Here is a 27,349-nt window from a genome sequence, read left to right as displayed (position 1 = left end):
TTTAAACACCTTCCAAACCCTCTCCATTACTCTGCGTTGCTAACGCTCCTACACTTATTTCACTCTCTCTCTCTCTCACACACACACACACACACACACTTGGAGATATAGTCTGTTTAGTTTTTCTTCGTTGTCTATTGTAATCCCAGGGCCAGTTTTATTTGGTTCTGATCAACGACCTACGACTCAGGACTGATCACCCCGTGGTGCAAAAAACCTGCCCCGACGTCATCGCTTTCCCCCCGCGCTCGCCCACTTTTTGTCTCTAATTCACCTTAATTCAGCCTCGATAACATCGAGGCCTGTCGGCGCAGCCTGGCAGAGCTGTAAGTCTCGCCGTACCGGGGGCAGAATTAACTTTCCCCCAGAAACATTTTGCTGACAGGGCGCGCGGCTAAAATATGGCCCCCATTCTGCTGCCGAGTTGTGTCTGCGGGCCTACTTTGCATTTAAACACAACTTTGGTTTATTCTCCAGGAGGGAGATGCTTCCTTCCATATACGCGGTAACAGAGTTCCCCCGAGGAGATAAAAAACTGGTTCTTTAACAGAAACTAAAGGAATGGAGAGTGCAAGATAAATTAGAAGCAGTGGTTTAAGTAAAGCAGTGGCTATGTGTTATTGTAACGGGGTAAGAAACACACGGCCAAAGATAAATAGGCTATATTTGAACGGATATAAAACAAACTAAGGGATATAGTCGTTCTTTAACAGAAAACAGAGTGACAAAGGAAATGGCGTTGTTTCCATAAAGCAAGTCCATGTGCCACTTTCAGTGATGGCTATCTCAGCTCTATTACATCCTAACCTGTGCACGGAAAACTGATTCACCGATTAATTAAATAAAAGGAAAGTCTATTGAAAAGGAAAATAGTGAAGAACAGAGATAAGTAGCTCTTTAAACAGTAAAACAACGAAGGAGATTCAAAAGGGTTATTCAGTTAAGGCACAGATATATCTTTCTTAAGGTTTGTAAATTCACTGGGGTCAAAACTGTTATGGTAGCTAAACTCACTTCAACTTTTCATGTGTGGGATTTTACTATTTTACCATCTCTAAATAGTAGTTTAAAAAGAGAATACATTTATGTATTTGATCTGTGGAGCTTAAAGGATGTGTAAGTGATGTTATACTCTTTTCGTTAAAACAAAAAAGTGTTTTGTTAAAAGGTTAAAGACATACAAGGGACTACCCATCTATCCAGCTCTTTAATAAAGAGAAAATATATTTTCAGTAGGGTTGCCAATTTCATCTGCAGGATATAGTACCCATTGATCAGCTTCAATTATATAGTGTTGTGTTCCAGTTTAATTTCTTCCTTTAATAACAAGTTAAAAACGTGTTAATAAGTTACTGTAACCCAGTGAGAGAAATTTGTATAACAATGACTATTCAGTTCAGTTACACTCTCTCCTCTCCACATACAGAATAGACAGCTGTCACTCATAGCTTGTGATAAAATCGGGAAATCAAACTCCCGCCCTGGAACCCTCTGACTGAACCCTGGGTACCCCTTTACCACACTTTGAGAACCACTGATTTAGACCAGGGGTTTTCAATTTTTAAAATAACTTTTTCATACATGGCACCCCTGAATTACGCTGTTCGTTTTTAGAATCTACGCTAGGTAAATACAGTATGCAAATCTTTCCACCTGAGATACGGTAGGTTATGTCACAGAGAAATACCGCTATCCGTTTCCATCAGAACTGACTGAAAATTACTTTATACTTGACGTTTTAACCACTTGAACTTGAACCACTATTCTGGGGGTAAAGTTCACCAAAAATAGCCGATCTACAAGCTCACAACGACGCGTTGTGAGCTTGTAGATCTGATTTTCTTGGTGAAGAGAGTCGGGGTAGATGGAAAAATAACTCAAGTACAGTGCAAATCAGGTCTGTTTTACTGAAGTGATATTGATGTAGTGATATTGTTGAATTCCAAATATTATCAAATTATTCTGAGGCACCCCTGGACTGGCATCACAGCACCCTAAGGTTCCACGGCACCCACTTTTGGGAAACCCTGATTTAGACAAATCTTTTGGACAAAGACAGGAAAGCGGCTTTCACGACGGGGAAGATATACGATTAAGGTCTTAGGCCAGATTCAAACCTTGGGCCCACATTTACACCAACATTAAAGTGCTATCTCCATCTCATTATGCTGTCTGGATAAGGAGGCCTCATTTATATGACTTCTAGTTATCTTGCATTGTGTACATTGTGATCTGATCTCATTTTTCACACGTGCACTATATCTACTAAGGTGGAGCAGTGGCGTGACAGTGTATAATTAGGCTTGTCACAATTAAATGATTACATAATCAAATCGCCTGATCACATTTAGTTAAGTGTTGAAAAGGTATGGACAATAGCGGATATACAAGCTCGAGTTTGTATAGCTGCTATTTTAGCCATTTTGAAAGTATACAATTGTTTAAATTCATGGCCTGTTTTGAATATTAATAGTATTTGTTTTGTTTATTGGCACCAGTCGCTGTTCAATGACAGAGAGATTATTTACACTACAATTCATAGTCAACTACAATATACATGTTTTGAAATGTATATGTTTTTGGTAAATTAAAGCCCTACTTCATTATACGAAAGTGTCGCACAAGTAGTGAAAATAGCAGATCTACAAGCACACAACGCCCAGTCTGCACTCTCTCACATTGCATTATTATATGCAATATATGCATTATTGCAAATATTATGTGTTTTGTTTGAAATCTTGGACCAATGATATGAAGATAGGGTTGAAAGTGAAGTCAAGTGGTCCTTTAATTCAATACGTTCAACGCTAACCCCTCCTAGCAGATCTTGTATTGAACTGTACTTTCCTATGCTTTTTTCCTGTGAACTGCTAATAAAGTATTCAATCAATCAAAAGATCTCAGAACACATGTTGTTAGCTTGGAAATCTTCTGTTATTGGGGGGGGGGGGGGGTGGGGCATCAGACCCCAAAAACCAGGCGTCCGTCGAGGCTCTAGCGCAAGGGTCTTCAACAGGGGGTCCGGGACCCCTAGAGTTACTACAGGGGGTCCTCCATATCTTTGTGTTTTCCTCAGTTTTAATATTAACCACTTTTAACCCTAGTGTCCATATTCTGAGAACTTTAGACGAAAATGGTGTAGAGGGGAAAAAGGTCTGGTGTAGAGGGTAAAAAAGAGCACACTAAGTACAGAGTGAAAGGCCAAGTTTATTATATATCGACGACTGAAGTTGTTAAATATCTGAAAACACAAATTGACATGAATCCAAAATACACTGACGATTGCGCTGTCAAACAATCTGGAATCTATGAAAAGATTGAGGGGGTCCCTGTTTCATCTCTCAGTCTCAACCAAGGGGGTCCTTGGCCTGAAAACATCGAAGACCCCCTGCTCTAGCGAGCACTTTCACTTACAATACCATCAATGGGCACAAGGTTGATAACGCAAAAAATCACTTCCTATTACGGCGTAATTACAGCGTGCTCAGCGTGCTGTGAGAGTCCAAGTAGAGCTTATATCACTGCTCGCCTCGTGTTGTCTCCAACCGTACCCCCCCACCCCCACCCCCACACACACACACCCACCTTCCCATCATTGGCTCCCCCCTCCCACCCTGCCCCTTGGCTTCACAGCTTAACTAAGTCTCTTATCCTTTTAAAAAATGATCCAGGGGGCAGCGCCTCGGACAAGTGGTCTCTGACTTCATTTGTCTCTTGGCAAGTTTGATGGCCGTGCGTTTAAAAACCCATTCAATCTTATAAACCAAAAATTAAATGTAGTCGGCTGTGATGGGCGCGCGCTTGCATCTGCTATTTATATGCTAATGTACTCGCCGCGCTGCCAAGGTCTGGCAAATTATTACTGCACACCCATAAGTCAGGTGTGTGTGCGCGTGTGCGTGTGAGCGTTTGTGCGTGTGTGTGTAGGAATAACCATCACGCACGAGAGAGGAAGAGAGAGGACATTAAAGCGCAGGAGACAGGAGAGAGAGCAGGAGGTAAGACGGAGAGAGGAGGAGAGAGGAGGTGAGGAGAGGAGATGACAAGGAGGTGAAAAGGCTTTAGAATTGTCTCTGTTCGTAACTTAATACACCTCTGCACCTGACCAAACACACACACCATACACACACACACACACACACACACACACACACAGAAGCACACATGCACACACACACACACACACACGAGCGAGTGAGGGCCCGCACACACACGCACGCAGGCACGGACACCGCATGCACACGCTTTCTTTCTAAGTGACAACGGTAGATCATTTCGTTCTATTGTGAATGCTATAATGCAGCCATTATGTAAAGAAGTGTAGCTGCTATAGGCCAGAGCAAGACACGCACTCACATAGAAGAACACAGAACAAAGAGTCTAACTTAATGAATACATTACACACGCACGCACGCAGCCACGCACACACACACACACACACATGCGCGCAAGCACACACACACATACGTGCGCGCGCATCACACACACACAGTATACTGTGTGTATATTGTATAATATATACTACTGCAAAGCTCTAAAATGCTGGGAATTGCGATAAAAAAACAACCACTTGCTTTTAGTTGACCAATTTGCAGCAGGCTGCCGCTGCTCATATCGACATTAAAATTAACATGGGAAGCCGTTATAGGTATGAAAGATGTATTAGTTCAATTCAGAATGAATGTTTTTCTTTTTGTAAAGGTTCTTTTATTTTTAATTTTCCAGCAGAGTACAGAACGACAGGCAGGCCAAGGACAGAGAGAGGACAGGTGACATGATGACCGCCGTGGTGCATTTATGCGTCAACGTCACCAACTACCTCCACGAGAGAGCATGTGCGTCGAGCCCATTGGTTGAGTCAGTGTTGGCCACTTGTCAACTTTTGCTTCAAAAGGCCCTCCCGGTCCTGGGGGTTTGGTATCACTGATCCAACCGTTAGGCCCATATATGGGCATTATGGATTTCCAGTTTTCCAGAATAAGCGCTAACCTGACTGATTCAATATGGGCATACATATGGAGATCTCTGTGTCTTATTGAATTACTGTTGATTTTGCCATCTTTATTAGGAAGAAATCCCAGACTTGATCGGGTCTTCAATTCTTTTATTATTTTTTTGGATTTGTTTGAGAGAGGGGAAGGGGGTTCACAAACATGTACTTGAGCTACTATATATATATATATATTAAAATACAATACACACACACACACATCATCACTGTCGGGCAGAAACCTTGTATCTCCAAGCAAAGCCCTGCTTCATCATACAAGACCGTCGCACAAAACTAGTGAAAACAGCAGATCTACAAGCACACAACGCCTCGCATCGCGAGGCGTTGTGTGCTTGTAGATCGGCTGTTTTCACTAGTTTGGTATATTTTGTAGATGATAAATACAAAACAAACGGTTTTGGACACACAAGGTTTCCACCCGACAACGAGGATATATAATAACCCTATAAGTATATTCCATCCCTGGTGTCTGGGTGCGTCTCTAGGGAGCAGTCAGGTTGGATGACACTCTAAGTGACATCTCCATTGTACTAACGTAGCCTGGCAGGTCTATTAGCTGGCCACACGTCTCTGTCGCCCTTTCAATCAACTGACCTATCATTGTCACTGTGCGGCTGCCGCCACATCCACACATCAAGCCTGGAACCACGAGGCATGGGTTTACTGGCGCGGGGCCGGGTCGTTTCAGGAAATGTAGACTGCCTGCTCTGTTTGATATTTACGTTTGATATCACAATTTAACAATTTACAGTAATTGACAAATTTGTGTTAAACACGTTAAATCCAGAGTTGTTATTTTGGTCGAAGTTTGTTTTTAAGGATAAAACCCCCAAACAATCTAATCTATTCTAATAAATATGTGTTTACCCTAATTCTAAATAAAATAAAATTATATATATATATATATATATTAATAGGCTCTGTGACCGTTGAGATGTATTTATGTATTTATTGCTATTCATCATAAGATGAAGTAAATAGGGCTGAAGTGGTACCCTGAAAACTAGAATGGAGAAAAAGGGAGTCCCATTTAAATCAACCGTCTCCAATTCTGCCCGACTGGCAGCCAGTCAGTGCCTGATCCCCACTGGGAACAAATGGATCCAAACTGGAGTCTTATTCAAATCAGGCCATTGGCTCTGTTGTGTCACCATACCGCTCTAGAGGGGAATGAGAGAAGAGTAGCGTTGCCACTTTTTAAAACCCACTAGTTGAGAAACGACTAAGAGCGACTTTCAAATCAGGTTACGGTAGAAGTTGAGTTTTTCAGACGAAAACTCTGATATGGAACACCGCCTGTCCTCATTAGACCTACCTAAACATATTGACTTAAAGGTAGACCTAAACATATTGACTTAAAGGTAGACCTAAACATATTGACTTAAAGGTAGACCTAAACATATTGACTTAAAGGTAGACCTAAACATATTGACTTAAAGGTACTTAAAGGTAGACCTAAACATATTGACTTAAAGGTACTTAAAGGTAGACCTAAACATATTGACTTAAAGGTACTTAAAGGTAGACCTAAACATATTGACTTAAAGGTAGACCTAAACATATTGACTTAAAGGTAGTGTACTGTATGTGAAAATGTTAGTCTTTCTATTTGTGAGTGTAGGAGACTGACACTCGCGCTAAAATCATGTAGGAACCTGAATTGCATTTATTTATGCATTTTACAGTTAATGAATACCGTTTCTGACTAAGTGCTGTTGCTTTATAAAATATCCTCTGGTGCTAGAAGGACCCTGCAGCATTCCTTCCGTACGGGAAAAGAATCGCACCTGTGTGAAGTGCTCACTTCGCATGGTATCAAACACGACACACGTGCAATCGTGCATATCTCCTTGTATGGGCCGTTCTGTCATCTGTGGTGACGCCGTTTTCTGTGTCGTTTCTAAGACGTTCATCTCGTGTGATGTTAGTCTCGTGCTATACGGACATAGGGACATACCGGTACACACAAAGCCAGACGTAGGAGCGGTTAGCACCGCTCAAAAACCCTCCACGATGGCTGCGGAGCTTCAAAACATCGAGTTCTTTACACAGTACGACTTTAACTTTTCATATGGTGAAGGCTCCGATATGGGACTGCTGTCTGCCCCCATTAGATCTAAACATATTAACAGCCATTCTAGATGAAGACATCTCATTCTCTGTCTCATTAGGTGGCATTTAAAGCTTTAATATGTGGTTACTTAGCCAGCTCTGCTCTCCCCTCCCTCTAATGAAATCAGACTTTAGCTGTCTGCGATGACGCCGCGGCCGTTGGTAGACGGACGGTCACAGGCGGGATCTTCTATACGCACAAAACGTCGGGTTTCTAATCGCTTGTGGCACATGTCTCATCGTCTCCTCGCCGTCGAGGAACCGGCGCGGGCGTCTCACCTTAACCCTCTGTGGCACCGATCGGATCGGGATCGTGCCGTGATCGCAGAGAATCCAATAAAAAGAAAATGTGATTGGTCTGTTTGTTTTTTTCCCCCACTCCGCTGAAGGCATCTCGTGTTGTCTCCAATCTGTCAGATTTTTACCACTGCTAAAGGCCTTTAATACATAGTAAAATCCACGGTGTTTATGCAACTCTGAGACTGTACGAAATGGACCCAAATGGACCAGTACGGGTCCATTTGGTTCCATTTTGTACAGTCTCAGAGCTGAATCGGGCGTTCAGGACTTGATAGTGCGTGTGCTCAGTGAGCGGGGCTCTCCCCTAATGACACGGGACGGTCCCTGACAGAGTGTGTTGTCATTAATGGCTTCTTGATCCGTGTGTGTGTGCTGTGATTGAGACGTCACCTCCGCTCCGCTGCCCCGCGTCCCTCTGTCATAATGGGACTTGACTAGAGAGCACTTCTGTGCCTCAGCGTCAAAGCAGACGGAAAGAGCCGCTGAGGCCGTGCCGCTCATCCGTACATCCACTCTCATCTCCTCTGGCCTCATGTGCTTTGGAATTTCACTATCATTAAAGGTGTGATGTGGTTTGTTGTGTGGTATTTTTTTGAATGCTTTAACTGTTAAAAAATAGCACATATACAAGCTCACAGCACGGCACGAGTGCTGCGCTGTGAGCTTATAGATGTGTAATCATATAGATGCGAATCAGTGTAATCATAAAAGGAGTAACCGCAATGCACTTTTCGTTTCCGAAGATCCACACGAAGGCTGTATGGCTGAAATATTGGTTAAATGCAACGACAAAAAAGTATCACTTTCATTTACAGCCAGACATTGCGCTTTCATTCTTTTCGTATTATCTCACATTAAAGGAGTAGTAGTAGGCTAAAAAGTAGTAGGAGGAGTAGTTCAATCATAGTTTTTTTGTCGCAATTTACCCCCCAAAAAGATATCCATGAATCCAAGTCTTCATGGCGTGAGGGTGAACTACTCCTTTAAGTCTAACAGCAAGACTACGTTAATAAATGCACTACAAACTCATGTGATTTATTGAAACAGTGGATTAATTATAGCCAAGCATTTTCACTTATTTCATATTCTCACTGATCGTATGTATACACATCACATCATGTCATATTTTATATCTGCTGCTAAAGGATGTCTCACCTGCACATCAGACCATACACACATGGGTCCATTTCTATATCTGCTGCTATTTAACCATGCACATTAATCTGTGATTTTATACCTGCTGCTCCTTGTACATCTGCTATTTTAAGAAATCTTGAAAGTGTGAGAACTACTGGTTTAGAAGGCATTTGTAGAATCGGCCACAGGTCTCAGCGGTTTAACCACTTAAACCCACTTCGTTCCCTGGGGTTCCCCAGGGGTCCATACCTGGCCAACAGCCAATCTCCAAGCTTGCAGGTCGGCAATTTTTCCTCAGAACGTTCGCCTATCGCGACATGCCCAGCCATAATAGGGACGCTAAGGGTTCACGTGGTTAATTGATATTATCTAAAAAGGAATCCTCTGCTGAAGCTTTGAGCGAGGTAATGTGCTAGTTAGTGAACTGGGAGCGCTGAAGAGAACAGAGGGAGACAGATAAACTATCTGCACTCATCTTTAATCTCTTCCCTCTCTGGATAGATTATCCGTTCGGGGGAGGGGGGCTCCCTGTGGTGTGAACATGATAATGACGTCTAGTGGGGGGGTTACATTAGTAACTCATGGCTGGCCTACAATGACTGATTATCTGGCTGTTCTGGAAGCCCATGACACACATTCAGGAAGACAAATTAGCCATGTGAAGACATGCTCGGGGATTAAAGCGAAAACAACTCTCACGACTGAACACTTCTGTAAGGCCAACCAAGTCCCAATCTGTGATTTAATGTGAGACGCCGTGAAAGGAGTGCTCCACGCTATATACTGTAGCGCTGCTAGTTTCCTAAACGATATGTAGAATTATGTTTGGGTTTTATCATTATTATTATCATTCTATGTTCTCGCTGTTCTTCATACAGCCAAGCAGTTGAAGAAATTCCAGATCGAGGCTTTAACCTGTGCTTTTATGAAGAATCCAGGCTATGACAATGTGGGTTTTATGGAAGATTCTTCTGAAGATCAGTTTATAAATTTAAGCAATAGAACATGTATTATATTGCTAGATTGACCCATTGTAGTATATTGTCACTGTCGGGCAGAAACCTTGTATCTCCAGCTTTCAAATTTGTACGCTTTTTCGTAAAGTAAAGGCCCTGTTTCATCATACAATGCTTTCGCGCAAAACTAGTGAAAATAGCCGATCTACAAGCACACAACGCCTCGCACCGCGAGGCGTTTTGTGCTTGTCGATCTGCTATTTTCACTTGTAAATCATTTTTAAAATGATCAATACAAAACAAACGGTTTTGGACATACAAGGTTTCCACCCGACAACAACGATATATATATATTTTATAAATGAAAATGACTTTTTTATGAAAGTTGAATCCCAGTGTGTTTTTCTTTGTATCCTCTGCCTCATTAGATCACACTTCTACTCTTTTTGCGTCACTGTTGTCTGTGACATATATTTTCAGGGAGGAAGCGACGTGGCAGCGAGATTGAGCCCCCAAACGCCAAAAGGGAGACTCGGAGAGTGAGAGGAAGAAGGGAGAGAACAAATATACAAAATTAATAAATAAAGAAATAAATACATACCGGGAGAGAGGAACTAGAAACGGCAAACGACAAATGCACAAAAGAGAAGAAGGGAACGAGAGAGGGAGAGAAATAGAGGTATAGTCTCTCTGTCTTTATCTCCAATGAGAAAAACAGGCAGCCACATCCATTGTGCGCTGATAAGATGCCTTATCAGCGGTAAACAAGACCCAAGCCTGTATGAATGGAGCCCAGAATGAGTGAACACATACTTAAAAACTCAGGATACATCCCTAACTAAACGCATACAGATGTGTCAGGCGGGAAGGGGGAGAATTAGAAAGATGGCTTGCTCTTAATACATGCCCCTATCATTTTAACTTATCTGTATGTGGTCCGCTGGAGAACCAGACCACAGCTGACAACATGCGTTCTGGTGTCTTCTGGTAATCACGCGTTGGTACGCCAAGCACACCAAGATGGTTGCCGTAGATTTCTTTAACCACACGAAGCCTAGCGTCGCTATTCTAGGCATGGCATGACAGGGGAACATTTGGCAAAAATGGGGGTAACATTCGCCGAAAACAGAGACATTTGATGAAGATTTGGCAAAAATAGAAAAGTAGACAAAGCCTCTGTCTGCATTTGGCAAAGTACCTGTGACCAAGATAGGGGAACATTTGGCAGAAATAGCCACAGGACAGATAGTCCTTTGCACAGAGCCGTTCAAACGATCGACTTCAAGGATAAATGGTAAATATATGTATAATCTGACCCATATGTCCATATATGGGCATGCCCATATACAGGGAATGGGCATATACTAATGACAACAGGGATCTCCATATATGGGCATAAAAGGGACACAGACAGACGAGTACAACGGGTACTCTAACAAAGCCCTCAGACACTACTATGACTCAGACATAACGGTTGAATCGGCGGTGCGACATACAGTAGGTGCGGCCTCTACATGTGAACCTCTAACATTGATAAACCTGCAAATCCACATAATTATGGATCTGGGGTTGGGATCTCCATTATATAGACATAAAAGAGACACAAAAAAACATATACAAAGACCTCTATATATGGGCATAAAAGTGTCACAGACAGACAGACAGATCGGCACAGAGCTCCATATAAGGGCATAAAAGTACACAGGTACTAAAGTAGTAGATGCACAGGCTTGTAGATCTGCTACTTTTGCTATTTGTCATACAACGGAGTATATATAGTGTTTAACCACGTGAACCCCAGCTGGCTGGGTCACCTCCATTTCCCCACACCAAACACTCTACATGGACGCTGTGTTTCTACAGCGTACTGTAGCTCTGCAGGAGGCTAGCAGTCTGTAAGATAGTTTGTAGGGATGGGACAATATGAACAATTTATGTCACAATGATTGTGACAAAAGAAATTGCGATTTACGATATCATCGGGATAATCTAAATATCCCCAAAATCCATTATCCTGAGGCGAATCATTTGCCAAAAAAATTGTTACGACGCATTGTGAGCTTGAAGATCGTCTATTTTTTGGCAAAGACATTTGGTAGAGTGAAGAGAGAGAAAAAAAAGACTGTATCAAGTACATTATTTCCAGGTCTGTTTGACCAATTATAGAGAGAAATGGTACCGACAAATAGCTCTTTGAATAAAAGGTGATCCCAGTGCATGACGACGGAGGACAATTTCACAATGAATGTAAAGCTCCACAATATGATTATTGTGAGTGTTTTTTATCACGATAAACGATAATCACGATTATCGTCCCATCCCTAATAGTCTGTGTGTACTAGTCTGTGTGTCTATATCTCTCAGCTTGTCCGGAGCTAATCTCACAAAAAGCTGGGCAAATCAGCGCCAAATGTCATATGCACACTGCCAGCTGTAGGCTACCTGACCAAATGGACCCATTTACACACCGGGAGAGTTAAATGAACACTGAGGATTTTCAAGTGTAGTTTGCCAGAGATAAAAACGGTATCAAATGAGGGGTCCATGGCTTGATGCATATCAAAGCGGGGCTCTTTGGAGTGGACAAGGTTGAGAATCAACTGCACTCCAGGGGCTACTCTCATTACTCACACATTCAGCTCAACTTTCTTTTTCTCTCCCGTTCTCCCTCTTTCCACAATCTACATGTATCCCTCGTTTTCTACTCACCCAACCCTCTCTCCCTCCATCTCTCTCTCCCACTTCTCCCCCCTCTCTCAATATCTCTCCCTGTCCCCTTCCTTCCTCATCTGCCTGTCCTCCTCCCCCACCCTCCTCTCTTTCTCTCTGATCTCTCTCTCCTCCTTGTCCCCCCACCTCTCTCTCTCTCTCTCTCCCTCTCTCTCTCTTTCCCTCTCCCTCTCTCACACCCACACAGGGCTGTGTCGAGGGGGGGGGGAGGATGAGGGAGAAGCCAATCGCGTTGGTATGTCATGGGGCTTATAGAGAGGCGATCCAGTAATGGAAGGCCTTTTAAGGCTAAAAAGGAAAAGCTAATTATGATAAAGGGGCTCTAAGTTGTGTCGTTATCGCGGTGCAGGGCTGCTGGCGCAGGGGACCCCGTCCTGACAGTGATAACCAGGCAGAGAGGGATGCACAGCACTCTGTCACTGTCACACACACGCTCTCTCTCTCTCTCTGTGTGTCTCTCTACTGTGTGTGTGTGTGTGTCTCTCTCTCTGTCTGTCTATATCTCTGTCCCTCTCTCCACTAGGCCACTTTCATGCCTATTTCTTTCTTTCTTTCTTTCTTTCTTTCCTTCAAATACAACACACTTTGGTCCTTCTGTTCCTTTACTCACATAAGCCCTATACTATGCCGTACAACAGATAGTGAAACTAGCTGATCTACAACGCCATGCGACACCTTGGGAGCTTGAAGGTAGACTATTTTAAGTGGGGGTAACCTGTGCTAAGTGAGCGGTGCAAATACGACACGCGCACATATCTCCTTATATGGGCCGTTCTGTCCGTGACGTCAGTTACTTTGTGTGTATGAGTACGGCTCTCCATACATGGAGATCCGTACTCATACATTTAGTAGTGCTCAAAAAGAAAGTAAAAAAATAAAATAAAAGGGAAATAGAGACACCACGTTGAATGTGGTTAAAGTTCGCAGGGAAGTTGAGGGAACTATCATTTTCATTCACGCTTTCTCCATTCCTTTTCGTGTCCGGTCCATCTATAAAGCTGGGTGGTTCGAGTGGCGTGATTACATACAAAGTCAATGCAACACGAGACGACGAGCAACTGGGCGCGATGCGAACAGCTGCGGCGCGAACGATCCTAACGGGGCGGCACGAACGGCTTGGAGTGTTTGGAGTTGGGACTCACTTTTTTCCGGGTGTTTTTCGCCATGAACTGGTGGGTGTGGCCACATAAAAACATAATTTTAACACTTTCTGCACACTTTTTTGGAAAACAAATCTTCCTCCAAGTATAATCATAATACCTGATCGTCATGTTTTTTTTTTTGGGGGGGGGGGGGGGGGGGATCATAGATACAGTATGTCATAGATGACTGACATCACAGGATGGTCACATTAAGTCCAAGATTCACATTGAACCCACGCTGTTCCCATGTGGATCCTGACCCACTTTGACGAGACTAGGAACGGTATGCAGCAATACAGTAAAATAAATAAATAAAATAGGCAAATACGGTCATTTAAATCAGAGAATGTAAAACTCATATTTTAAACTTCTATCTTGGGACACGTTGTGAGCTTATCTGCTGTTTTCAAAACATTTGGATAAAGCATGATAGTTTTTGAAAATGTTTAAGACAAAGAAAATCTTCTCTTATGCAGGTCCCTGGCACAAAATCCTTTCTGAAGGAGGTCTATATATTCATTTCGAGGTCCTTGACATGAAAATGTTTGAGAACCACTGCATTATGTCTATGAAGTCCAGAAAAGCTCAGAGAAGTGAAGCGACCGTCCCCTGAAACGCTAATTTTGTTGATCCGTGACCCTGCAGTGGTGAACCACACACACACACCTGTTCAGCCATTCACTCACAGCCTGCTACAACTGCTGCCTCTAATTTTTAATGCATTGCAATGCTGCTCCCTGCTGGATGGATTGTAAAAGAATAACAAAATAAGAGCGCAGAACCCCTGGGTCACAGAGTTGTTTTCTCCATTCTAAACCTTTTCAACATCACGTCAAGAACGGTTTTCCAAGAATAAAAAGTACAATTCCTGTGATTATGATGTTTAGTTTTATTTGATAACGTCTGTGTTCGGAGAAAACGAATTATTGAATTAGCCTAATTCTGTGAAGGTAGCAAGAAGCAGCGTTGGAAACTACGGTAGGAATTCACTCTCTCCACTGAAACATGTCACGTTGCGTTAAAAACATTCCTGACATTCCTTTGATTTCATGAAATTTGTTGTCAGTGCGTGTTATTGTTTAGTTTGTTTGATAAAACACCTGAGAACTGAGAATGCAACTCTTTTACAGAAGGAAAATAATCCAAATGCAACGTGATGTTGATTACGTGCAACGGACGATAGTGCCGTAATTCAGACTCAGACATGTGTAATGGCAGATGTAGTCTTTGGCTAATTTTTAAGCCCGATATTTGTAGTTAATTTGTAGGCGGCCCTTTATTTTCTAACTCTGGCTAAATTAGAACCTTTTCACCCTCAGTTGAGAGCAAAATATCCTGACTTATTTGTATTTTCTTATATGATGAGATGTCAAACAAAATAAAGTCTATAGGAAATGGAATGGATAATATACAACAACTCCATGATCACGAGGGGTAACGGAAGTGTCATCAGACTTTGGAACTTGGTTTGGTAGTTTGAAGAACCTTCATTATATCTTACAGTGAAAGAGTTATCCGCTCTCTTGAGTAGTTTCTAGAATCTGGAACGCATTATTACTTTTATGTAATAATGTAATGTAATGTAATAAAATTATTTTATGCTTTAACTATTACAAAATAGCAGATATCTCACAGCGCGGCACTCACTTATTTTGGTATCAAATGCTGATGTTGTGTTGTCCCAATCCAGTGAGTCATGTGGTTCTATCATCAACACCTCATCAGCACCGCTCACTTCACACAGGTGTGAAAATAGCCTGTGCCAGCCCAGCTATATTCACTATCTTTCCATGAAACTATTGTGTGAAAAAGTATAAAATAACACTTGTGTGGTAAATCGATAAGTTGATTTCATTGAAAGCTTGTCTGTTATATCGATTTTGGGGAGTCCTGGTAACCAGATAGCTCGCCCCAATTCACACTCACTTTTCGACTTCACGCCGACCACTCGTTGGGGCGGTTCTTGGATTCTTGTTCAAGTTCAAGTTTTATTAGAAAACATCATAGCATAACAGTATGAATTTTGATGTTTCTTACAGTTCAGAAAAATAAAACAAGAGGACCGCTCTATTAAAAAATAAAAACAGATCATCAAATATGAAAATACAACAATAAAAACATTTATATTACTTCTGGTAAAGCTTGTATGCTCTTGGGAGGAATGACATCTGGTGCCTTTGTGTGTGACTCACAGGTTGTGTGAGTGTCCTCCCGTTCCTCAGGTTGTAGCGACTTGTGTTTGCAGACAGGCTCTGTATCATCGGACTGGTCCCTTCTCTCAGTAGTCGATTGAATTCTCTAAGAGTGGCCTCCTCTCTCCTCGCCTCCAGAGTAGGGAAGGAATTAGTTGGTATCCCAATAATGCGGCAACACCTTCTCTGCAGACACTCCAGTTCCTGGGTCAGGTGTTTTGGAAGGCCGGCCCAGACAGGTGATGCATATTCCAGCACTGGTCTGATGAAGGTCACGTATACCTGGGTCAACACATCTGGGGGGAGCTGTGCTAGTCTGGCCACGCTCAGATAGTGAACCCTTGGCTGAGCCTTCTTTAGCATAAACTGAACTTGTGCATCCCATTTCAGGTCAGAGGAGAGCTGTATTCCAAGGAGCTTGAATGTATCAACCCTCTCTACTGCCTGGTTGTTCAAAACGATAGGAGGAGGTATTGGTCTGTTTTGAGGCTCCCTGAGACTAATAACCATGTCCTTTGTTTTTCCAGCATTGGCTGCAAGGCAGTAGGTCTGACCCCAGGCTGTAACTGCATCAACAGCTGCTTGCATCTGTCCTGGCAGGGACCCCATGTATTTGTTTTACTGAGTTTAAGGTTAGGTTTTAACCGTTTAGGCATAGTTTACCGAGGTCACATTTAGGAATACCAGGCAGAGACCATTCTACCGTTCCGCCGGATACCTGCCCGAGGTGAGTGTGAATTGGGGTGAGCAACCATAGAAAAAAAAGATTCATAATCTTGAAATCAATTTGAAGAACTTTGATTCGATAAAAGTTTATATTTTGTCTATCTGTCCTTCCCTGGCTCTCGATGGGTTAGTGTCGAAGTGTCCTTTAGCAAGACAGCAAAGCCCTAACCTTATAGGTCCATTTGGTTCCATTTGTAGGCTCTCAGAGTTAAATTAACACACAGTATTTGACAGCGTCTATATTTCACAGAAGAGTGTGTCAAGAAACCATAGTCTCTCAGCAGCATGCTTGCTGGTTACTAGCAAGCAGCAGCTTATGCTTGGTGCTTGCTGTTTATTTGTGGTAAATTGCTGCCACCTAGTGACTAGGGTCTGTCACAGCAGGAACTGAGTTTAGGATGGATTTTAATTATTTAATGATAAATCATTACTATGATGTTCATATCAAAGCCAAGCCAAGTAAAACCTTTAAGCTATTCTGCACTAAAGAGATATGTTCTCTTTACTGTCTTTCAAAACATTTCAGTAAATAAGAAAATTAAATAGCTGAAATAGCAGACTGATTATTTTCTAGCAACACCACCGTATAAAATAGGATTGACGTGGCTGATGCCATACTTGGTATGGAAGCATTTGGTGTGTTGAAGTACTCCCCACTCTGTGTGTGTGTGTGTGTGTGTGTGTGTGTGTGTGTGTGTGTGTGTGTGTGTGCAAGGACTCACCACTTTGCGTCGTCTCTTCTTATACTCAATGTGCAGCTCTTTGTGCTTCCGTACAGCAGCTTCCAGACACTTCTTCAGGTCCAACGCTTGCCTTAACAGCTGCTGGTCCAGACCTGACTTACTGAACACCTGCAGGACAACATTCATTCATTCATTCAAATAAACCAAGAATATATCACCAGTTTAACCCATTCAGAACGGGTACACATTATTGTGTATCATTATTTTATGCTTTAACTATTGAAAAATAGCAGATATACAAGCTTGTAGATCTGCTATTTTTGAAAAATCTTGAAAATTAAAATTCTATTCTATAAGTGTCTTTTGAATCAATGTTTCTATGTCAGCAATCTGGCTATAGCCATCGTCAAAGAAACGGTCCTTTTCACTTAACTGGAGCTCAGTTAGTCTGTTCTTGAGAGACTACTATGTCAGTGGTTCTCAAACCTTTTTATGTGAAGGACCCCCAAACTGATATGTATTTGGCTACGGACCCGCATCTCAAAATATTTAGTTCCAGGGACCCCCAGAAGAAGAATTTGAGTTACAAACATTCGCTTTGAAAATAGATATATTCAAAGATTTTCACACATTTTCACGACTTTTTCAAAAAATAGCAGATCTACAAGCTCGCCCTGTGAGCTTGTATATCTGCTATTTGTCACTGGTTAAAGCATTCAATAATTCTAGGCCAGCTACGGCAAGAGCTACTGTCTAAGGTGGAGTCTGAAGAGGTGAGTCTTCAGATTAGGGCAGAAGATTGGGAGTGAGTCTGCAGTTCTAATTGCAATGGGGAGTTTTGTTCCACAGTTTGGGAGCCAGAAGGGAGAAGAGTCGTGGAGCGTGGAGCATTATTATTGTCCCAGATGTTTTAGGGAAGGTTCTGACAGCTTCCCTGTGTTAGCTGATCTGAGCGAGCTATAGGGGTTGTAGGGCTGGATCAGGCTTTGGAGATAAGGGAGTGCCATACCTTTGGTTGCTTTGTAGGTCAACATCAGTGTTTTGTACTCAGGCAGTAACAGGGAGCCAATGGAGGGAGCGGAGACGGGGGAGACATGTGAAGATTTTGGCTGGTTGAAGACCAAGCGAGCTGCAGCATTCTAGATCACTTGGAGGGGCTTACGTGCAAATGCCAGGGTGGCCAGAATAAGGAGCGAGCTAGAGTCAAGTTTTGATATGACTGATTCCTCAGCGTTTCAAACTAACTTGAAACGCTGAGGAAGGCCTTTAGGCCGAAACACATCCGTTTCTCTAGATAGACTGCTGCTGCTGTGCCTATGTATGAATAAATAAATAATTCTTAAAGTCATAATTCAAGAGAGTGCGGATATTCCTTTCATTTTGAGTTCTACATGAATCTGCACCCAAAGAAACTACAGACCTCTCCACAAGACTCCTGCAGAGAGCGCGCCTTCTCCTAAATGGTATTGAATCAGATAGGAGTATTGTTTTGATATGACTGATGTCTGGATGGGGAGCTTGACTCCTGGGTGATCGAGGAAGGGTCTGATTCTTCATTTGAGACCTGGCCCAAGTAGCAACCGTATAAAAACACAACACATGAAAGATGCAATAAGTGATTTTGTGTGTGTGTGCGCGTGCGTGCGTGCGTGCGTGCGTGCGTGCGTGCGTGTGTGTGCGTGCCTGCACACTAACCTGAACCCAGCCCTGTACAGCTGGTAAGTGTTTGGCTGTGATGAGTCGATGGAGGTCTATCACCGTGGAAACCACTGCCTCGTTGTCCTCTGTCTCTTTAACATGGATGTCTGAGAGGAGAGGAGAGAGAAAAGAGTGGGAAGAGAAGAGAAGAGAGGAAAAACAAAGATGAAAGGGGGAAAGACACGAGAGAAAAAGAAAAAAAGTTGGAACGGGACAGGATCAGATATTTAAAATAAAGCTGGTTGGTAACATTGTATTTAAATGGCATGCGTTGTACCATATTCACACTCTTCACTTGGCACTGTGCATGGAAAATAGTAGATCTGTGTGTGTGTGTGTGTGTGTGTGTGGTGTGTGTGTGTGTGTGTGTGTGTGTGTGTGTGTGTGTGTGTGTGTGTGTGTGTGTGTGTGTGTGTGTGTGTGTGTGTATGTGTGCATGTGTGCGTGTGTGTCTTCTACCCACCTGGATTCAGGTGAATGTCCAGGCTGTAACAGTGAGAGATGAGTCCGGAGTTACGAATGAACGACGACTCATCGGTGCCCTCCTGCGTCTGCATCGCTCCGTCCATTCTTCTTTCCTCCTTCTCCTCCTCCTCCTCCTCCTCCTCCACAGCTGTGTGTTTTTCTCCACCTTTCTCCACTATCTTCCCTTTCTTGCTTTTGTCTCCGCGTCTCCCGTCTCTCCTGTCAGGGCTGTTCACCAGCATGACATTTCAGTTGACCATTTTGTCATACAAATACTAGTGATTCATGATTTAGTTGTCTCTTTCACATAGAAAATTGGAACTAGTGGAAAGAAATTATTGCAGGGCAGATACAGAATGACAAATAACCTATTTCAGTAAAACCTAAACCTATTACTGAAATATACAGCACCAATAATCAAAATGGATAATGTACTGTGCCAAAAAATGCCACTCATCAGCATTATTATTATTATTATTATTATTATTAGTATTATTATTAATGGCAGATGTGACCTGTTGTGTGATTGCCAGTCTGCTACTTTTGCCATTTTTTAATTGAATCCCGAAAAGCTTTGGACAGAGGTTTCCACCCGACAGAGACGATACAAAAATAATGAAAGACATGCCTGTTCCCCTCGTCTGTCCTGGCGCTAGGATCGGCTGATGTCGCTGAGGTGTCAGCGGTGCTGGACGATGGCTGACTGCTGTCGGCTGTCTGCCGGTGCCGGGGGCTCCCCTCGGTCACTTGGAGGTCAGAGGGGTCGAACGAGTCGGCGAGGAGCAGCTTCATGCAAGAGTCCATTTCTGTCAGAGTTTCCTCGATCTCCTGGCGCGACTCTGTCGATAAAAAGTCACTTCGTGTTTAAAAGCGCAGCCAGTAAGTGATATTGTTTTTGGTTACAATGAGTGTTACCGGTAAATAGTGCTATATTCTGGTAATCATTGAGAGACTCCCCGTCTCTCCCGCTCTTCAGTAAACAGTAAATGCATTTTCAGGTTGGTACCCAATTTCATCCAATCAGGTGAGAGTACCCATTTACCAGTAATGTTTTTCAAATTTTATCTGCGCCTTTCTTTGTGTCATCACTTCCAATTTGACTTGTTATCAATTCAATCCCCTGATTGAATCGTTTAAACCCTAAAATATCACTTACACTACCTACAACAAACCAAAACACGATTCTATAACTCCACTGTGCATGTAAAATCTTCAATGTTATTTTATCCATACAAAACTCATAACAAGAGCGTACGAATGTAACAGTAAATGTAACTGTCAATGTGTTATATTTGTACGTTCTCAAGAGATAAATTAACATAAACAATTTACCTTTACGTGTGTGTGTGTGTGTGTGTGTGTGTGTGTGTGTGCGCGCTCTACTAATGGTATTATTTTAACCTTCCATCTCTTTGGAAGCCTTCTCCATTCTCTCTCCATAGATCCTCTCCATCTTCCGTTGTCTCTCCTCCTCTCTCCTCCTCTCTGCCAGGGTCCGGGCCTCCACGTCATGGAAGTCCACCTGACAGGCAGACAGACAGACAGACAGACAGACAGACAGACAGACAGACAGACAGACAGACAGACAGACAGACAGAGAAAATGGTGGAGTGATTTCATAATCTGCAGCAGTGCTCGACCGATATATCAGTTTGGCCGATATACAGTATATCGGTAATTGTTTAAATCTTCTATCACTGTGTTGTAACTTGTTACAGTATGCAGCCAATAACCCTTTTTTCCCATGAACAAAACATTTTGGCATTTTGGTGCCTGATGCCTAAAATAGAGATGCCAGATTGAAAGTGGTCAAATTTCATAACAATGTGTTACTGTGCTTCACAATGATGTTACACTATGACCATGTTAATGTTACATGACAATAGATTCTGTATGACAAGTTGGACTGATATCACATTGAGATTATACAGGCAGACAGCGGATGAAAGCAACTAATGATTTTGTGTTTAAAATGTTGGACCACCTCCAAACAGACAAGAACTCACTGTGATATTTGGCGCCCACCTAAGCGGGGAAACAAAGAACTAGACAGACATTTAGCAAACATCTCCCTCACCTTCTTGACCTGTTTGAGGAAGTGATAGCCCAGCGCTAGCTTCTTGTAGGCTGCTCCGTAGGAGGCCTGCCAAGATTGGACAGTCTGTACAGCCAATGACTTCAATTTCTTTGCTACCTCTTTAGGAGGAGGGAGGGGCTGCTCCGAGTCGGTCTCCACTGTCAACTCTAAGAACTCCTGCTGGAAGATAAGTGTAACGCAAAGGTTATGTGCATACAATCTCAAAGTTTTAATTTCAAGGACCCCTATACCATTTTGGTATACATTAGGCCACAGAATCCCCCCAAGGTCAGTGGACTCACACAGATCTACAAGCTAACTACTACTCCAATACAGCCTAAAATGCTGGTATCTTCGAGTATGTCGGTCTACGCACCGATTCGGTGCCAAACAATTTATCTTGTGATTTGATTGATTGAAGTCTTTATTAGGAGTTTGCATAGGAAAGGTACAGTTTCATGACGGTACAGTTCACTGGTACAAGGTCTACGATGATACTGTACCTGTACTGTTCTTGCTTATTTTGAACGTTTAGTTTTTAAGTTGATGTTGGAATACTGTTTTATACTCTCACTGTTCTAATTAAACGCATTACTAAATTGTGGCTGAATTTGTCAATCTATTCATGGCTTGTAGAATAGACTACAAGCTCATTGTAGATCGGCTATTTCCACTATCAATGTTCTTCTTAAAGTATTAAGTTGTCAATTATTGTCATTGGCAGAGTTTCCCAAAGCTATTTTAGCCCATCGTAGCTCACACATGGTTGTAAAGACCGAGCCCTGACCGTCATGTTCCTGGGTTTACATGGGTTCGGGCAGAGCGACTTATTTAGCCCCCTACAACTACACACCATCATTCAGATTTCACAAAGTGCTTAATAAAGTCTCACTCCTGTCTAAATACGGTAACGGTACGGCTTTCTATAATTACCCGTATCCTCTGTGTTCTTTAATAAGAAGCCTTTATCCGATCGCGTTCTGTTTTCCCATGTATTTCCTGGCGCTCCCCATGCGCACCAAACCCATTGAGAAAAACAGACAGTGATCGGATAAAAAGGCTTCTTATTAAAGAACACAGGGGATACAGGTAATTATAGAAAGCCGGACCATATTTAGACAGGTGTGAGACTTTATTAAACACTTTGTTTGTGAAATCTGAATGATGGTGTAGTTGTATAGTTGTAGGGGGCTAAATAAGTTGCTCTGTCCAAACCCATGTAAACACGGGAACATGACGATCGGGGCTTGGTCTCTACGACCATGCGTGAGCTACGATGGGCTTACGATGGGCTAAAGCGATTTGGGAAACCCAGCCATTGTCATTTCTTTGTATATTTAGGTTACGTGTCATATCTGCCATGTGCACCTTCAAAACCTAAACGCCAAACAGAAACGTAATTGTCAACAACAAAAACACAAGTAAATCCTTAATCGCAATTATATGAGTGACAAATAATCGTTGTGTAAAATGTCACAATCGTGACAGCCATACTGGAACATTTATAAGCTGCTGTCACAGTGGAAGAACACAGTACCTGGAAGTTATCCACCAGTAGTGTTCTGAAGTGGTGTGACCTGGAGAAGAGCTCGGTGGCGATCTGGAAGGCAGACAGCCTGATCTCTGCGTGCTCCTGGTTGAGCTGAGACATGAGAGAGCGGTACGCATGTTCTATGTAGTCGTTGGAGCATCTGGGAGAGCGAGAGAGAGAGAGAGAGAGGAAAAGGTATGCTTTTCATTTCCTTCTAGACATTCTTGAGTGAGTTCCATGTGTAGATATTAACCACTTTAAAGTTTATATCTATATTATATTATCGTTGTTGTACGACGAATAGCAAACCTAGTTTTGAACATTATCACGTATAATGATGACATGTTCTAAATGGACGCCAGGGTTGAATATTGTTAAAATGATTGTGTCACAGTAATTGGCCTAGTTAGGATAATACGTAACGTATTATCCTAGCTAGGATTTGCTAAAGAACATTCTATGTAATTTTGCTTACAAAATATGATTTGAAATTGTGTTTGTGTGTGTGTGTGTGTGTTCTTGATAGGAATGGTCATTTGTGTTATAATGTGTTAATACTCTGTCATGGAACGATCTGTGTGAAAGGTATATCCACAGATATATCCATTGCAGTGGAGACGGACAGGAAACAGGGAGAGAGATGGGGAGAGACATGCAGTACAGATCATAGGGAATGGGACTCGAACCTGCAATGCACTGTCAGGCTATATTGGAGCCTTGGTGCCCAGACCGCTAGGCCAGCAGTCCAGGCCATGGGTACACAGCTTGATGTATTTGTGCGTGTGCATGGCCTGCATGTGCGCGCCCGTGCGTGTGTGTATGTGTGTGGAGCGCACTCAGAGCAGCCTACTTGCAAATCTTCTTGACTTCCTTCATCTTGTCTTGGTTGAGCTGCGGTTCTCCTGATGTGGTCAACTCCTCCACAAGCTCTGAAAGTCTGTCCCTCTGCTGCTCCAGATCCATTATCTGTCAAATACACACCTACAGTATACAGAAACATAACATTAGATATCGTCACTGTCGGGCAGAAACCTTGTATCTCCAAGTTTCAAGTTTGTTACGTTTTTTCACCAATTAAAGCCCTGCTTCATCAGACAAGGCTGTCGCACAAAAGTAGTGAAAACAGCCGATCTACAAGCACACAACGCCTCGCAGTAGATCGGCTGTTTTCACTAGTTTAGTTCATTTTTGTCTTGTACATACAAGGTTTTCACCCGACAACGACGATATACTGTATACATCCTCTATCACAATCACACCTACAGAAACATGCCACAAAAATGAGGAATGCCCCACCGACGGCCTTAAATTATTGTAAGTCCCTACCCTCCTTTAAAACCTCATTAAAAAATCACTTACAGCTGCAACTCGAAAATTGTAAAAAGGCAAAGTCAAAGCCTACCCATACCTGATTTCTCTCTCTGTTGTATGATGTTTTTTGCACAGTACTGTATACATTTAATGTCTCAATGATATTAGTACAAAATGACCCTGACGTAAACAAGCCACAGTGCTTTCTTGGGTTTAAATCCTATTGGTAGACCTTGTATCTGAACTCTACTGTCATGTGCTTTTCCAATGCGAATTGCTAATAAAGTATTCAATCAATCAATCAATCAATCAAAACATGACATTCAATGTATAGCCTAATAGCCATTATCTATCAAAACCACACCTACAGAGAAACATAAACGTATTATCTACACAATGTAGTGCCTCAAAGAAACTAGGATAAACATCAAACCAACCGCACATTATGATGCAGCCTATAATAACATGCTAAAATAACATTCTTATGTGTGTTCAAGTCTCAATAACCAGACAAACGTGATGAATATATAGTGCAGCTGCATCATAACTACATCTATCAAAAGATGAGAATGATAGAGGATGATAGCTTAGGGTGTTATAATATATTTACATGATTTGATTAGCATTTCTTTATTGAAGTGTCAGCCCAGCCCATATGGACTTATTGGACAATGTCAGTTTTACTGTGTCCACAGTGTTGTTTACATTTGCGTTATTATCAGCACAACTGCTCTACATTCAGCATCATCGCCTCTTCAGTTACTTAAAACACAAAGAGCTGAGAAAAAATACAAACTTAAAAAACTCATCATTCATGAAAGACATTCATAAACAATTATAAAGAAGAAAAAAAAACAATGTATCAATGTATAGGTACAAAGACTACATACACATAGTCCAGCTGGACACAATAACATAAACAAGATAGCCCCCAGCCTTGGTGCCTCTCATGTACTCATCGTTTATATTATCAGTATTTTGTTTTAAGCATTTATATATATAACGTGTAAAACATTTATAATATGTTCATTACCATAACGTTAATTAGATAATTAATTTTCTTTCCCAATCGTTCCTTCGTATCCCTTGGTGAACTGAAGGCTACTTCTCTTCTCATTTAGCAAGGCGACAACAGTAAAATCGGAAGAGATTTGTTCCTCCTTCACAATAAAGGACGTACTATTATATGACTGGTTTCCAAACACTGTTCGGGGTCGGGACCCATTTGTGGGTGGCGGACAAATCTTTATGGGTCCCTTAATTTGATTATTTTAAAATTCCCCAAAAAGCTAAGATTTTTATGCAATGATTTTACAAGTAATTTCGACTTTTTAGTGTGTTTTTTACTGTGTTGTGTTAGGTCGAGCTTTTAGTTTGAAGGTGCTGTGCTTTTTGCCGGATACACCAGGGAGAACGAGACGACGAGAGTTGAGCGCGTCTCGCGAGAGATCGATACTAGAGATTGTTTGTGTTTTCAAATTGCTCGGCGCGCAGTCCTTTATCGCGTACTTGAGTCTGGAGTTAAGTTTGTGTAACGATTGTAAAAGGTAGGTTCACATTAAGCTATTGTCTGTCTGTTTGCATGTTCAATCTCATTAATGTGTGTTTCAGTTTGTTTTTACTTTTATACGTCGTGGACTCGTTTAGTCTGTAGTGCGAGTCTCTGACTACAGCTGGACAACTGTCGACTACTTGCTAGCTAGCTAGCTAGGATCATGTTATCGTAGTCTTGAATAGTCTAGTGTTTCACTAACTTTTTGGAGCTGTGTGGAACAGAGCTCCGCTATGGGCAGGAATGTGTGTCCAGTCTCACAAGTGAGAATTGTCCCGTTGAGTTTGAACAGGATCTGCGCATGCGCGACACACGCACACGCACGCATGCACACACACACACACACACACACACACACACACTTAATCGTTTTCAAACCGAAATCGCGATGCGAAATCCCGCGATTAGCGAATCGCAAAGGCCACGGTTTCTCTGCGAAGTAGAATTCCCAAGCACTATGGAGACGTTTTAATTTTTTAAATCCATTCATAATTGACTAAGGAATGATCAAATCAAACTGTGGTGACTTTCTTTGCTTCCGAGCATCCACACCCTGAAAGTGAAAGTGAATTTGGCACAGTGGCCACTGTGCAGGACTGTTGTACCATGTAACTTTTTTTATAAAACAAATCTTAAAATTGTCCTAACTGTTAAATCGCTAAAGTTTTAGAACACCCACTCCGTTATTTTCAGCTTCTGAAGCCTTCTCTTTATATGTTTTCTATGATCCTGGCCGTGGACCGGATTTCGCGCCAAAATGACGTAATCTGCATCATCTGTATACGTTGTGTATACGTTGCCCAATCACATCGCCGATCATGCACACATGGTACACTACCGGCCAATCACAGCGCATCTTGAAGTGGGGTCGCCATATTTGTAGTCGCCCGTGTGTCTCTTTACTCAAAAGGTAATCTCGCCTACCAGGCAGGGTGAAGTAGTCCGTTTCTCCGGAATGCCTGAACGCACAGGAACCAGGGACCCCTCTAAAGATAGCTCTCGGCGTTGTGGAGGCAGACGCGGGGGTGTGAAGGTACGAAAAACGGGCGAAAGACGCGACCGCGGTTTGCTATAGGGCTACTGACCACTAGTTGAGCATCTTACACAGTATAGCTTTAAAAAAGAAAAGAACAAATCAAACATAGCAAAAATACGTTGCCTGTTGTTGTAGTTTTTTATTTATTCATTTATATATATACTTGTATTTATATATAGATATTTCCATTATAAAATGGATTAAAAAATTATAAAAAATATTAGGCCTATTATTTTTCAAACATAGCAAAAATATGTTGCCTGTTGTTGTTGTTTTTTATTTATTCATTTATATATATATATATATATATTTTATATACTGTATATATATATATATATATATATATACATATTTCCATTATAAAATGTATTAAAAAATTATAAAAAATATTAGGCCTATTATTTTTTCGCGGGCGCGCTGCACACACACACACACACACACACACACACACACACACACACACACACACACACACACACACACACACACAGCTCCACTTCGAACCGAGGTTTGATTTTTCATGTCAAGGGCCCCCAAATTGACACTTAAGCCCGCGGACCCCCATTTGAAAAGAGATTCCAGGGACCCCACAAGTGAAGATTTTGACATTCATTATGTGCTACGGACCCCCATTTAATGGCATTGATATATCTGGGACCCCAATATTGAATTAACTCGGAGACTGAACAA

General features: G+C 42.1%; 1 protein-coding gene across 1 annotated transcript in view; it reads right to left on the bottom strand.

Annotated features, from left to right (window-relative positions):
• The window catches only part of uvssa (UV-stimulated scaffold protein A), a 52,123-nt gene extending 26,945 nt beyond the window's left edge, over positions 1-25,178 (bottom strand). Inside the window, exons 1-9 of the mRNA XM_080746142.1 lie at positions 25,105-25,178; positions 23,611-23,741; positions 22,767-22,920; positions 21,230-21,406; positions 20,554-20,674; positions 19,781-19,991; positions 19,151-19,380; positions 18,685-18,794; positions 17,029-17,157 (exon numbers count right to left, since the gene is read on the bottom strand). Coding sequence (XP_080602268.1) covers positions 17,029-17,157; positions 18,685-18,794; positions 19,151-19,380; positions 19,781-19,991; positions 20,554-20,674; positions 21,230-21,406; positions 22,767-22,920; positions 23,611-23,723 — 1,245 coding nt within the window. The 5' untranslated portion in view covers positions 23,724-23,741; positions 25,105-25,178. The remainder of the gene's footprint in view (positions 1-17,028; positions 17,158-18,684; positions 18,795-19,150; positions 19,381-19,780; positions 19,992-20,553; positions 20,675-21,229; positions 21,407-22,766; positions 22,921-23,610; positions 23,742-25,104) is intronic.
• Between the last annotated feature and the right edge of the window lie 2,171 nt (positions 25,179-27,349).

Source organism: Nannobrachium achirus, assembly GCF_963921795.1.
Source record: "Nannobrachium achirus genome assembly, chromosome: 17".
NCBI classification, from domain to species: Eukaryota; Metazoa; Chordata; class Actinopteri; order Myctophiformes; family Myctophidae; genus Nannobrachium; species Nannobrachium achirus.
This window is presented reverse-complemented; position numbering and strand designations above follow the sequence as displayed.